The 10,739-nt window shown below is 45.6% G+C and overlaps 3 protein-coding genes across 3 annotated transcripts; 1 reads left to right on the plus strand and 2 right to left on the minus strand.

Moving 5' to 3' along the window:
• Positions 1-1,124: 1,124 nt before the first annotated feature.
• neu4 (sialidase 4) lies at positions 1,125-4,616 on the minus strand. The gene is made up of 4 exons (XM_068585371.1): positions 4,544-4,616; positions 3,813-4,065; positions 3,072-3,327; positions 1,125-2,113 (listed from the first exon to the last, which is right to left on the minus strand). The coding sequence occupies exons 2-4, from the start codon at positions 4,011-4,013 to the stop codon at positions 1,125-1,127; spliced, it is 1,446 nt and encodes a 481-aa protein (XP_068441472.1). The 5' UTR covers positions 4,014-4,065; positions 4,544-4,616.
• Positions 4,617-5,146: 530 nt separating this feature from the next.
• Positions 5,147-7,424, plus strand: wdr53 (WD repeat domain 53). Its single transcript, XM_068584817.1, has 3 exons — positions 5,147-5,194; positions 5,585-6,084; positions 6,177-7,424. Exons 2-3 carry the CDS (start codon positions 5,596-5,598, stop codon positions 6,840-6,842), a joined length of 1,155 nt encoding a protein of 384 aa, XP_068440918.1. The 5' UTR covers positions 5,147-5,194; positions 5,585-5,595; the 3' UTR covers positions 6,843-7,424.
• A 146-nt stretch (positions 7,425-7,570) lies between these two features.
• srprb (SRP receptor subunit beta) lies at positions 7,571-10,073 on the minus strand. The gene is made up of 7 exons (XM_068584818.1): positions 9,842-10,073; positions 9,413-9,507; positions 9,212-9,289; positions 9,054-9,136; positions 8,802-8,938; positions 8,631-8,685; positions 7,571-8,415 (listed from the first exon to the last, which is right to left on the minus strand). Exons 1-7 carry the CDS (start codon positions 10,008-10,010, stop codon positions 8,205-8,207), a joined length of 828 nt encoding a protein of 275 aa, XP_068440919.1. The 5' UTR covers positions 10,011-10,073; the 3' UTR covers positions 7,571-8,204.
• Between the last annotated feature and the right edge of the window lie 666 nt (positions 10,074-10,739).

Here is a 10,739-nt window from a genome sequence, read left to right on the forward strand (position 1 = left end):
TGTCAGGGAGGAGTTATGTAACGGAGGAGGTGGGAGCAGAACCAGAGACTGTCCAGATTGTCCTGTCTTCCTGGTACAAACTGTTTATTGAGTTTCCCCTCCTATCTAAACAAACTGCTCCACTTCATCTGGTTCTGTTTTTCGTTGGCTCTCATGCAACTCACTTAAGCTGTCACCTCTTAAATGTTTCACCGTCCTACTGCGAAGACCTGATTAGTTTAGGAACTGTTATCCAATTAGAGTAGCTGTGATCGCTGCGTGAGCCTCACGGGTTGCAGCCTCGTCGGGCTCGCAGCGAGCCAAAGGAAACATAGCCGGACGCTCGCTGGGCCAGATGCAACATGTGGAGGCCGTTAAGACAGTTTACACCGTTTAAGATTCCAGATGATGAAGGAGAGACATCGAGAACTCCCTTTAGCACTTTCTCAGTCATTTAGTAATGGATTACATTGTTCAGAGAGCATGGACCACAGGTTTACTCCGTCTGCTGCATCTCTACTTTAGGTTTTGAGTTCTGGTTGAAAAGCTTGAATGACATTTTCTGATGGATTTGTTTGTAAGCAGAGGAGCGACGTTCCCCTTCAGACGCCTTCATGTTATGTAAACCGGTATCAGAAGCTGATCATGGAACATGAACCTTAATCTCAGTCATATTTATGAATCTGATACTATACTCTATATACTATAGATTCTTGCTTTTCCATTCCATTACTGTAGACAGGGACAAAGTCAACCAGGAACATTTTAATGACACTTGATGTTCTACAAAATGTAACTTGACAAATGATCCAAACAAACTGAACAGAACGGATTACTATGTTGCAGTTAATGTAACTGAAATCACCTATATAACACCACAAAACCTACATTACTATAATAATAATAATAATAATAGTATGTACAATATTCTGCAGTGAAAAATTGACGGTCGAACTTTACTAGATAAACCTGTACAATCCATTGCAGTTAAATAAAACTGCTCATAATAAATTCGACATCTTTATGGCAGATCAGTTCTATTGGATTGTAAAGTAGCAAATAATAAAGTGTCCACTGAGTGTGAGAAGAAAATAGTTACTGGACTTTAACAATGTTAAAGTCCAGTAAAAGGAGAAAAACTAAGTTTAAGACACGGAGCAAATCTCAGTCAACTTCTTCTTCCCCCTCTTTTTCCCACGAGTCCCCGGACGGGACGCCGCTGAGCTGTGACCGTCATGTCCACTGGAACAATCTGTCTCCGAGGCTTCACTCTGCTCTCTTTCACAATCAGGATCGTTCCGTCCCGGCTGTGCGTCCCGGGGCAGATTGTCGATGAGCTCGTAGAGGGTGAACATGCTGAAGCATATCTCGTCGTAGGCCGTTTTGGTGCCGCACTCAAACAGGCAGGCGAAGGCCACGGCGGGCGGCGCCCCGGGGGAGGGGGGCAGCTCCACGTAGGCGAGGTCGGAGTAGGCGCTGGGGCCCTCGTAGATCACCCAGGGTCCACGCCAACTGTCTGGATCACGGGGAAACAGGCTGAGGAACACGCCCAGATCCCTGCGTCCAGTGGTCCATGTTGGGTGCGAGTATACGACCCATGTGGGCGTGAGGAAGTACGGATGAGTGGGGGTCAAGGAGCCGGTGGGATCTAAGTCAGCCGTGCAGGACGTCCAGTGCCTGGAGTGACGGACAGGTCTGTTTAAGTGATCGTCCAGAGAATGACATAAATGTAACGGGGCAGGAAATCCCACAATGCTCCCGTGACAGCCGTTGCCCGGCTCCACCAGCCGCTGCACCAGCTGCCCCTCCTGAAACGCCGCTCCGTTGTCCAGACTGAGGGCCTGCACCCGGTAGCCCAGAGGGCTGCGGGCGTTGCAGTAGAGCACGTTGGACCCATCCTCTTCATCCACGGACACCATCTGACACTCCACGCTCTCCGGCACGGGCACGGCCTCCCCGAAATGCCAGGTTCGCCCGTGGGTGTCACTGTAGAAGCAGAAGGCGTGCGGAGAGGTCTGGCAGAGCTGTCCGAAGCACTCTCTGCACTCGATGTGGTACGCGTAGGCAGGAACCAGCAGGCGGCCCGACTTCAGCTGGGTGCCGTGACCCGGGCCCAGAGCAAAGGTGGCCCACTCTGCAGGGACAGAGGAGGAAGCGACGTATACGAGAAGGATATGCTTTAAACAAAACTTGTATGACCTTATTATGTTCATTGAAACTGTTTCTGACCGCTGTAGTTATCTCTTGAGGTGTCAGGATGCAGAGTTAGGACGAGAAAGCGTCCTAAAACAGTTTCTGTGTAAGTTATGAGGATGTGAGTGTTGTCTTCTGAGAGACTTTAACAGGTTTAGTTATACTGTATTAAAGGGAAACGGTATCCTAAAGTACAATCACATATGTGTAATGCAATTCTTATAATAGATGTTATATATATTTAATAGAGAGTTTCTTTAATTTCTGAGCCAACAGCAGCGAGACAGAACCATAGGATGATGTGTGACCCGTACCTCTTCTCATCTCAGGTTAACTGTCGAGGACTTTATTGTTCACATTATCTAATTGAAATATTTTTAGACGTATTCCATAAGTGAGAAGCAAAGATTTGAGAAAAGTCCAAAATATAAATCCACAAATGAAATCCTTATTTTGTACAGCATCATTTTGTTCTTTGTTTTCTGACCTGTTGAACATCTGACAGTTCATGAAAATAAGGGGACAAATGTAAAGTATTCACTGACAATAATCAGGAAATAAGAATAATAATCAATGCAGCAGAATCAGAGCTGTGCTCTTTTTTTAAATTGCATGCATGCTTCTTCATTGCTAAAGTCTGGTGCCACTTCCCCCACAATGCAACATGTCCGCTTTGTGTTACAACTGCAGCAAATGTAGCCTCTTGCTGCTAGCCTCAAGCAGAAAAGACCAGCAGGCAACAGAGATCTGCTAAGCCCACTTCTTTCCAACTCAGATGCCGACTCTGCGAAACCTGTCAAATCAATGAAGTTCCCTTATAAAAAAGAAAGCTTTCTACATGATTAATAATCACAATATCAATATGGAGGCCTGTTTCAGGGTGGATGTGTATGCCTGACCTTTGATCGTGTCTCCTATGACCCTCATGGTGAGGTCGGTAGCAGGAGTCCAGGTGTCTCCGTCATCGGTGCTGCAGATGTAGCAGAGGCGGGTCAGGTTCTTCCCAGTCGCCAGCTGGTAGGACTCTGAGGTGTGGCCGAAGACCGCGATGAAGAACAAGAAGAGCGTGTCTGTGAACTCGTCGTACACCGGGCAGGGGTTCATGGAGCGGTGGCCCGGCAGGAAGGCAGCACCCAGGACACGCATGTCCTCCCACTGCAGCAAGGGGAGGAAAGGAGATGAGGAAAGGCGAAAAGGTATCTTCACACAACATCATATCTAAACAGATGTAGCAGAATGCTACAGACAAACACAATAGGAAAGCTAGCATTCAAGTGAAAGTTTCACATATTTTCTCACCAATCTCATTTAAAATCTTACATACAAATCTTATTTTACTACTATCATGGTTTTTATTTAATGTTTCTTTATTTGATCAATTTCAAGCACCAAGGAGTAACTTTATTGTTTATTGTATTGTCAGTATGCAACTTTTCCAACCTGATTGTGCCAAATTTGTTCCATTACAAACCATAAAAAACTGTAGTTACCCTTTCTTCCTGCTTTCAAATCAGTAACTTGAATTTGGAGCTGTGCATTTTGAAGGAACTACTTTTTATCCAGCAGATTTTTGAAATAACTGCTTTTTCTTTTACGTAATGTAAATCTGCAGTCCAGACCCAGTGACTCCACACACTGACCTCCACATAGTTCCTGTAGAAAGTTCCTCTCCTCATAACCAGCAGGTGAGCCTGGGAGTCCGAAGGGCTAAGTCTCTCCTCGCAGAAGGCCAGGAAGGACCTGGAGCGGGACAGGAACAGCAGCGCTGGGACTCTGTACGTCACTCCGTTGGGCTCCTTGTGAAAAAGCACCGACCTCGCTGGGAAATAGGGCGACCTCATACTCTCCAGTGTGTTTGTATTTCAAGGTAACTCCAAATCTTCCGAGGAAGAGCTGAACAAAAGATAAACAAACACAACCATATGTAATTATTATGTTATTATGTCCTATAGATGTATAGGAGTCTATATTCAACTACTAGGAAGCCATTTGAGGCTTTGCTCGTTGTTTTCTGAGTAAATTCTCTTCCGTGTTTCAGTGTTATACACTTTCTTCTGCCCCTGTTCAAGGTGTTAACCTTCCTATTCAGTATGATTTCCTTCTCAGTGCTGCTTAAGACTATTTAATACATTTGAATAAAAGCACAATGTCTTACACATGAATCCAACTCAAAAATAGGGCGCTTACCTGACATCAGTCTATATAACTGAAGGGAAACAGACAAAGAAAAGGCGTCCACTCACTGAGATCAAGGATTTACAACTAAACCTTCTGACAAACTCTTAGTGATACCTTCCTGTGTCACTGCATTATACACACAGAAAGAGGAAGTAGCATCTAATGCACGGGTAAATAACTACAGAGTACTTACAATCAAAGTTCACTGGGAGAGCGGCTGCCTCTCTGTAAGGATAATGCAGAATGCGTCAGCGTTTGAGTGTTGGCTGTGTGTTAGTTTGCGGGGGTTTGAAAGCCATGGCCTCTTCTCTCTGTTCCCATTCACAGCGGCCGGCTGTTCACTGACCCAGAAATGGACCACACTCATCAGATCTACATGCAGCTTTGGATGAATCAGCGAGAGCAGCCATTGTGGAAATGAACAATGATTTGTTGATCTCTCAACCCCGTATGTGTCCTGAGTGCTCCTCATTTTCTGTAAAATTATGTATATCATGTATTTCACATGTGTTTATTCTCCTTCTGTGATATAGCTTCTCTGGGGCTCAGTTCATACTCGACAGACATGCAGCTTGAACATCTGTGTGCCTGTGGAAAGGGGATGATTTGCCCTGGATGCGCTTCCAGGCAGTATTTCCCTGCCACCTGCACAATCCCCACCATTACATGTTTTAAATGAGAGCTAAAGAGAAGTAGATTAGGCCTGACATTGGTCAAAAAAGGACCAATGTCCTGGCAAGCTGAATGCAGGGCACACAATACCCGCGCGGTCATAGATGACGTCATCAGTGAGCGACCCGACCCCACATGGCAAACAGCTGAAGTTTGGACGGCTCTTCTAAAGGTAACGTAACGGGCTCATCGTTATAAACAAAGACACTATTATAGATGAGTTACCGTTAGAGGATTAACGGCGTCACGTGTTTAATATCGCAGCTGGACAGCGTTACACGTTAGCTGTAATGCTAACAGGCTAGTGCACAGTTAGTGTGGACATTTAACAACAAACTGTTCAAGGAGCTATGATCAGTGAATAATAACGATTGCCAGACAAATAAAGCGATTTTCTGTCGATTTACTTATTGATTAATTAAGTAATAATCTCGGTTTAGGATCCGTTCTTGTTGAATGTATTTCAGAGATCGTTCACTACTGCCGTTTTGAAGGGTTTGGCCTCGCGGTGTCAGAGCAGCAGTTCACACTCATGTCGTGTCTCTCCTCCTGGGTCACGTAGTCGGGGTCAGCATGGCCAGGCGCTGGTCCGGAGGACACTCCACCTCCATCCTGTGCGCCGGGGCGTCTCCGGGCCCTGAGGGGCTCCTCGCTTCCGGGTCTGAGGGCGGAGAGGTCACGGTGTGGAGCCAAGAGGGAGCCGTCATAGGCCGCCTCACACTCGCTGGTGAAGAGGACTGCACTAGTGTTGTGTTCTCACCAGCAGCTGCGGTCCAGCTGTTTGTGTCACATGGAGACGGGGTGAGCGTGCTCGACCCCCGGAACCTGAAGGGCCCGGTGGAGTTGTTTCAGGGTGCAGGGGAGGAGGAGATCAACGCGTTGGCGCTGAACGACACAGGTTCAGCCCTGGCAGTGGCCGATGACTCTGGAGCGGTCCGGGTCCTGGAGCTCCCTGGGGGGAAAGTATGCAGGACTCTTCGTAGACACACAAACATCTGCTCCTCTGTGGCTTTTCGACCTCACAGACCGAATAACCTGGTGTCTGCTGGACTAGACATGCAGGTAAGTGCGAGGACCATTTGTGCTTGCATCACGTACCATCATCATCATCGTCTGTCATTTCCTTCCTGGTGCATTTTGTTCCATCACTTCAGGTGATGCTGTGGGGTCTGCAGAAGACACGGCCTCTTTGGACCCTCAACCTCCAGGATGGGGCAGAGGAAGAAGACGATCATCAGCAGCGACCTGGTCAGCTCTTCAACCCGCCTCTGGCCCACTGTGTGTCTGTGGCGAGTTGTGGGAACATTTTGGGTTGTGCAGCAGAGGACGGGCGGGTGCATCTGATGCGCATCGGCAGCGGCTCTAAACTGGAACGGCAGGGAGCCGTCAAAGCCCACAGTCAGGGGGCCTCACAAGCCCACTTTCTTAGTTTCTTTTCCCACCCTCACTGGCTCATCACCGGTGGGAATGACGGTCGGGTCGCCCTGTGGGACCTCAGTAAGCACCCTGTAGTGGCTCCGGAGGCAAAGGTCCAAACTAAAGTGACAGCAGCCTCACGCAGGAAGTGTAAGAGCAAGACAAAGAGGAAGGAGCAATGCCAGGATAAAGCAACAAAGGTTGAAACAGAGAAAGAGGAAGTGGAGGAGGAAGTGGCAGCAAGTGCAGAGAATGTTCTGGAGGAGAAGTCTGGGCCCAAACTGAGCATCAGTCATGGAGACAAGGTGAACTGGCTGTGCCCTGCGGTGTTGAAGGGGGAACCCAGCGTGCTGGTTGCCGATCAGAGCTCCTGTCTGACAGTTTACTCTCTGGCTCAACTATAGTTTGATGGTTTTTCATCTTTTGCTCTTACGGTTGCAGTACAATGTGTTGACTGGTTTGGAGTATACGCTCCTGTGGTTGATACTGTTAGAAGGCGCAGCATCTTTATTTCTTCTAATCTACATGGTACATTGTGACGATAGGGTCTTGTTCTCCTTTTAATAAAGCCTAAAGGGCGGAAACCAAACGTACCTGTTCCAGAAAGCACTGCACGGTTAGGAAGAGATTTACAGAAGCAGACAAACATCTGTTTTGAGTTTTTACAACATATTCAATCAAACATGTAATTGCGTTTCAGGTCTAGTTTAATGAAAGATTTACTGATTTTACAAGTTGTTTTGTGTGGTCCTATAAAAAAAGTTATCCTTTGAAAGATACTTTACAATATATGCGGACTGTAAAACTACCACATTCTTGAAAAATGAAATCTGTATGTTTAACTGAGTCTGCGGTACTTTTGTAGCGTAAAAACATCTCAATCCAAACCAGGCGCCGGAATAGAAAGACGGAGCAGAGACTTAAGTGTAAGGTGTTTCCAGAATGTGACATTTCAATCACGGACGAAAGAAACTTCAAGAGAATTAAAATGAAAACAGCCATGTGATGATGTAATGTGCAAGTAAGATTGTCTTTTTGTGTTGATTAAATCACATTTGCTGCTTATTAGTCCTGACAGGATTTTTTGCTAGCATTTAAGAACATGTGCTGTGTGGACTCATTTGCATCACAATCAAACAGCAAAAACTTTATATATTTTTTACACAACACAATCTCAATAAATTCATACATTCTGTTTTCACACAACACTTTCAAACGAGTGAAGCTTCATTCTATTGCAAACCAGCAAAACACTTCTATAAGAATACTAGAAATAAAGGCACATATCTTACTGTCCAAGTAAATTAATGAATCCAATTCACACCCATCTGTTTCCTCAAGGCTCACTGAAGTTTACAACAAATGGTGAAACTCTTTGACAGCTTATATCCATTTTCTTTAAATCACAGCAAATATTATACTCTATAGAAATTCTTTAAACCAGATTTTTTTCACAAACAAGCCAAATGATGCGCTTTAAAGTGGATGCTCAGAGTAACATTTGCACTGAATAAGCACATGATCATTTCTCAGCACTGCAGAGCGACCTGATGAACTGCTACATCCTTTTCTACAGCATTACTTTCAGTCTTTAAATTGAATCGGTCTCAAAGTTCTTACCCCTTTTAATGTAATTACGTTTTACATTGCCAGCCAGCACAAAGGACAATGTCTGACCGGTAAATCCGGCCAAATAAATCCTCCACTGAGATGTCATCCCACCTGTGATTACAGAGTTCTGCACTGAGGATGTTGAGTGGCTGACTTTACAGTTTAGCCAGACTCTTCTCCAGGCTCTCGATGTCTGCAGCCCCCTCTTCACCTTTGCTGCCGCGGGCGCTGCACTCTAGGAACTCCACCTTTAGGGGCAGCTGGCTGAACTCAAAGTCTTTGCCTTTCTTCCCCAGGTGCACACTGCCGCCTACGGAGCCGTCCTGAGCGCTCAGGGCTGCAGAGTGCGTCACTCGCAAGGTGTTCCTATGAGCAATAAGAGGGGTGAAGGTTATTCATCAACCCGAAGGCCCAGGACGGGTTGAATATGATCTACTAACGCACTGAACAAATTAATATACATCGACAATTAAACAAGGAAATTATTATAAATGGTGACTTGAGGAAATTTACAAAAAATAAATATGTAATGGGAATAAGACGCCCCAAAATACAGCAAATATTCCAGTTGGTGTACTTACAATTCCTTTTCCAGCTGCTGTTGTATCAGTTTAGCTGATTTTGCCATGGTGATATCTGCAATAAAGAGACGAGTAAAGGAGGCTGCCATGTAACAAACAATCAACATTCTGGTGCCGGCTGAACATGAAATACAAGAGATGAGCTGTTGATGGGCAAAAGGATGGTTGAACCTTGCTTGTTGCATGCTACCAGGAGCGTCGGGGCATTCCTGGAGACCACAGAGTCCGTCAGTAAGAGGTACAGGAACTCAGCCACGTCCCTCACCTCCTTCTGGAAAATAGCGCTGTCCACTACGAACACAATCGCTCTAAAGATAAAGATGAGAGGAATGATGACAATGACGTGATCAGGAAGTAAACTGTACATTGAGCTCGCCAATAGACAGGCTGCAACGTTACTGAGACAGGATGTTTTGTTCTCACCTGGCTGAAGATTTGAACTTCTCCAGGTACTGAGAGCGAAGACTGTCATGTCCAGGCAGGTCAATCAGAGTCCAGGTGCTTCCCTAAATACAGGAGGGACACCTGTAAAGCATGCTCATCATGAACGTATGATGCCTGATAAGTTGTTTTTAACTTACCCTTTCGTTCTTCGCTTTGTATGGAGCACTGCTGTCAGTGATGGAGGTCTGTGTCCGCTTGAACGTTCCCGACAAAAGCTGCCAAAAACATGAAATGCACAATCATTTTTACGAAGCAGATTAACCACGTATCAGTCATGCTGCACATCCCGTGGCGGGCAACGTGGCGACGGTCGCCGCGCTGCAGCGGCATCCACCCACCCGGCTGAACAGGAGGGTTTTACCGGCGTCACACAGCCCGACCAGCAGCACAGCATTTCGGACAGATTTACTGGTGAGAAAGTACTTCAGAAACACTGCAAAGACAAAACAGAAAGACTCATTCTCACGATTAACCGCCCTGTTGTCAAATCAACGAGTTAAATTGAATAACTTCCGTGGGAAACGCTGCGAAGATGCGCAACTGACGTTCGCTTTAGCTTTGCTGTTAGCTTCCTAGCTTCCTAGCTTGCTAGTTCGGAGTCTGGACTTTAGAGGCACTAATTAAATGATAATTAGAGAAACAAGTTTAACTTAAGAATGTCCCGCAGACAAAACCTTTCCAGCAAGCCGACACTTTCTAGCTAACTAAGCTAGACACTGGGCCTGTGTACCTAAGCTTCTGTTAGCATGTCAAAGGTAGCTTCTCACCACAGGTGATGACAACGACGGCCAACGCCACGATGACTGCGATCAGAAACACGGGGTCCTGGTCCTCCAGCTGCTGTCGCAGAGATTCAATGTACGGTTCGAGTGGGTTTTCTGGCATTTCCACGTCTGCCTTCCCCCCCATGTTGCCACCGATGTTGCCTGTCTCCATCTATCTGCTCTAGCTGATCTGAAAGTGGGACACGTCTCCTTCCTCTGCAGCCTGTACCGGGGCTGGAGCGTCGGCAGGGGGCGCTGCAAACCATCCGCGGAAGTTATCTTTATTCCCACAGTAGTCTGGAAACTGGTGGAGTACTGGGACCAGTCAGTCCCCAACGAAACCATAGAATAAGTTTGATTTCACTTTTAAATGTGGAAGGCAATGCTCTTCAAGACAAATGTCAACAGTTAGAACAATTTAAATACTGAAGTCAAATAAGAAAAGTACATTCACTCAACTGCTGTACAAGTACAAGTACAAGAACAAGTACAAGAGATAGCCTACCATTACTTCCCTTGAATATTTTACGTCACTACATTTTGAATTATTTTATCCTATTATTTATTTATTTTATCCTCCCTCATTGTTACATTTATCCAACAGCTTGAGTTACTACTAGTTACGTTTTTACAAACAAAGCACACTGTATGAACAGTTTATAAAATATAATACAGTTATTATATTATATTACATATAAACTGTATATAAAGGAGCTCAAATATGCTCCACCCCAACCGGTTATCACATTAAAATACCGGGACTAGTATTCCAATGTGATATTGAACAAAATATGATGTTATTGTTCATTCGTCATCAGGACGTTATATAGACAATATTCCTCAGAGTGAGACACAGTGCCGGCAGAGTTCAGTGACCATGATTTCACGTTTGACCACAACA

This window comes from Clinocottus analis, unplaced genomic scaffold, assembly GCF_023055335.1.
Source record: "Clinocottus analis isolate CAN_PGR_092001 unplaced genomic scaffold, fCliAna1.0.p SCAF_2, whole genome shotgun sequence".
Classification (NCBI taxonomy): Eukaryota; Metazoa; Chordata; class Actinopteri; order Perciformes; family Cottidae; genus Clinocottus; species Clinocottus analis.

Excerpts from the sequence above, each read along its gene's own strand:
- neu4 (XM_068585371.1), bottom strand. The coding sequence starts at position 4,013 with ATGAGGTCGCCCTATTTCCCAGCGAGGTCGGTGCTTTTTCACAAGGAG. Across the intron at positions 3,328-3,812 it reads TCTACAGGAACTATGTGGAG|TGGGAGGACATGCGTGTCCT; the intron begins GTCAGTGTGTGG and ends CCCTTGCTGCAG. Across the intron at positions 2,114-3,071 it reads CATAGGAGACACGATCAAAG|AGTGGGCCACCTTTGCTCTG; the intron begins GTCAGGCATACA and ends CTGTCCCTGCAG.
- wdr53 (XM_068584817.1), top strand. The coding sequence starts at position 5,596 with ATGGCCAGGCGCTGGTCCGGAGGACACTCCACCTCCATCCTGTGCGCC. Across the intron at positions 6,085-6,176 it reads CTGCTGGACTAGACATGCAG|GTGATGCTGTGGGGTCTGCA; the intron begins GTAAGTGCGAGG and ends CCATCACTTCAG.
- srprb (XM_068584818.1), bottom strand. The coding sequence starts at position 10,010 with ATGGAGACAGGCAACATCGGTGGCAACATGGGGGGGAAGGCAGACGTG. Across the intron at positions 9,290-9,412 it reads AAACCCTCCTGTTCAGCCGG|CTTTTGTCGGGAACGTTCAA; the intron begins GTGGGTGGATGC and ends TGTTTTTGGCAG. Across the intron at positions 9,137-9,211 it reads ACAAAGCGAAGAACGAAAGG|GGAAGCACCTGGACTCTGAT; the intron begins GTAAGTTAAAAA and ends TCCTGTATTTAG.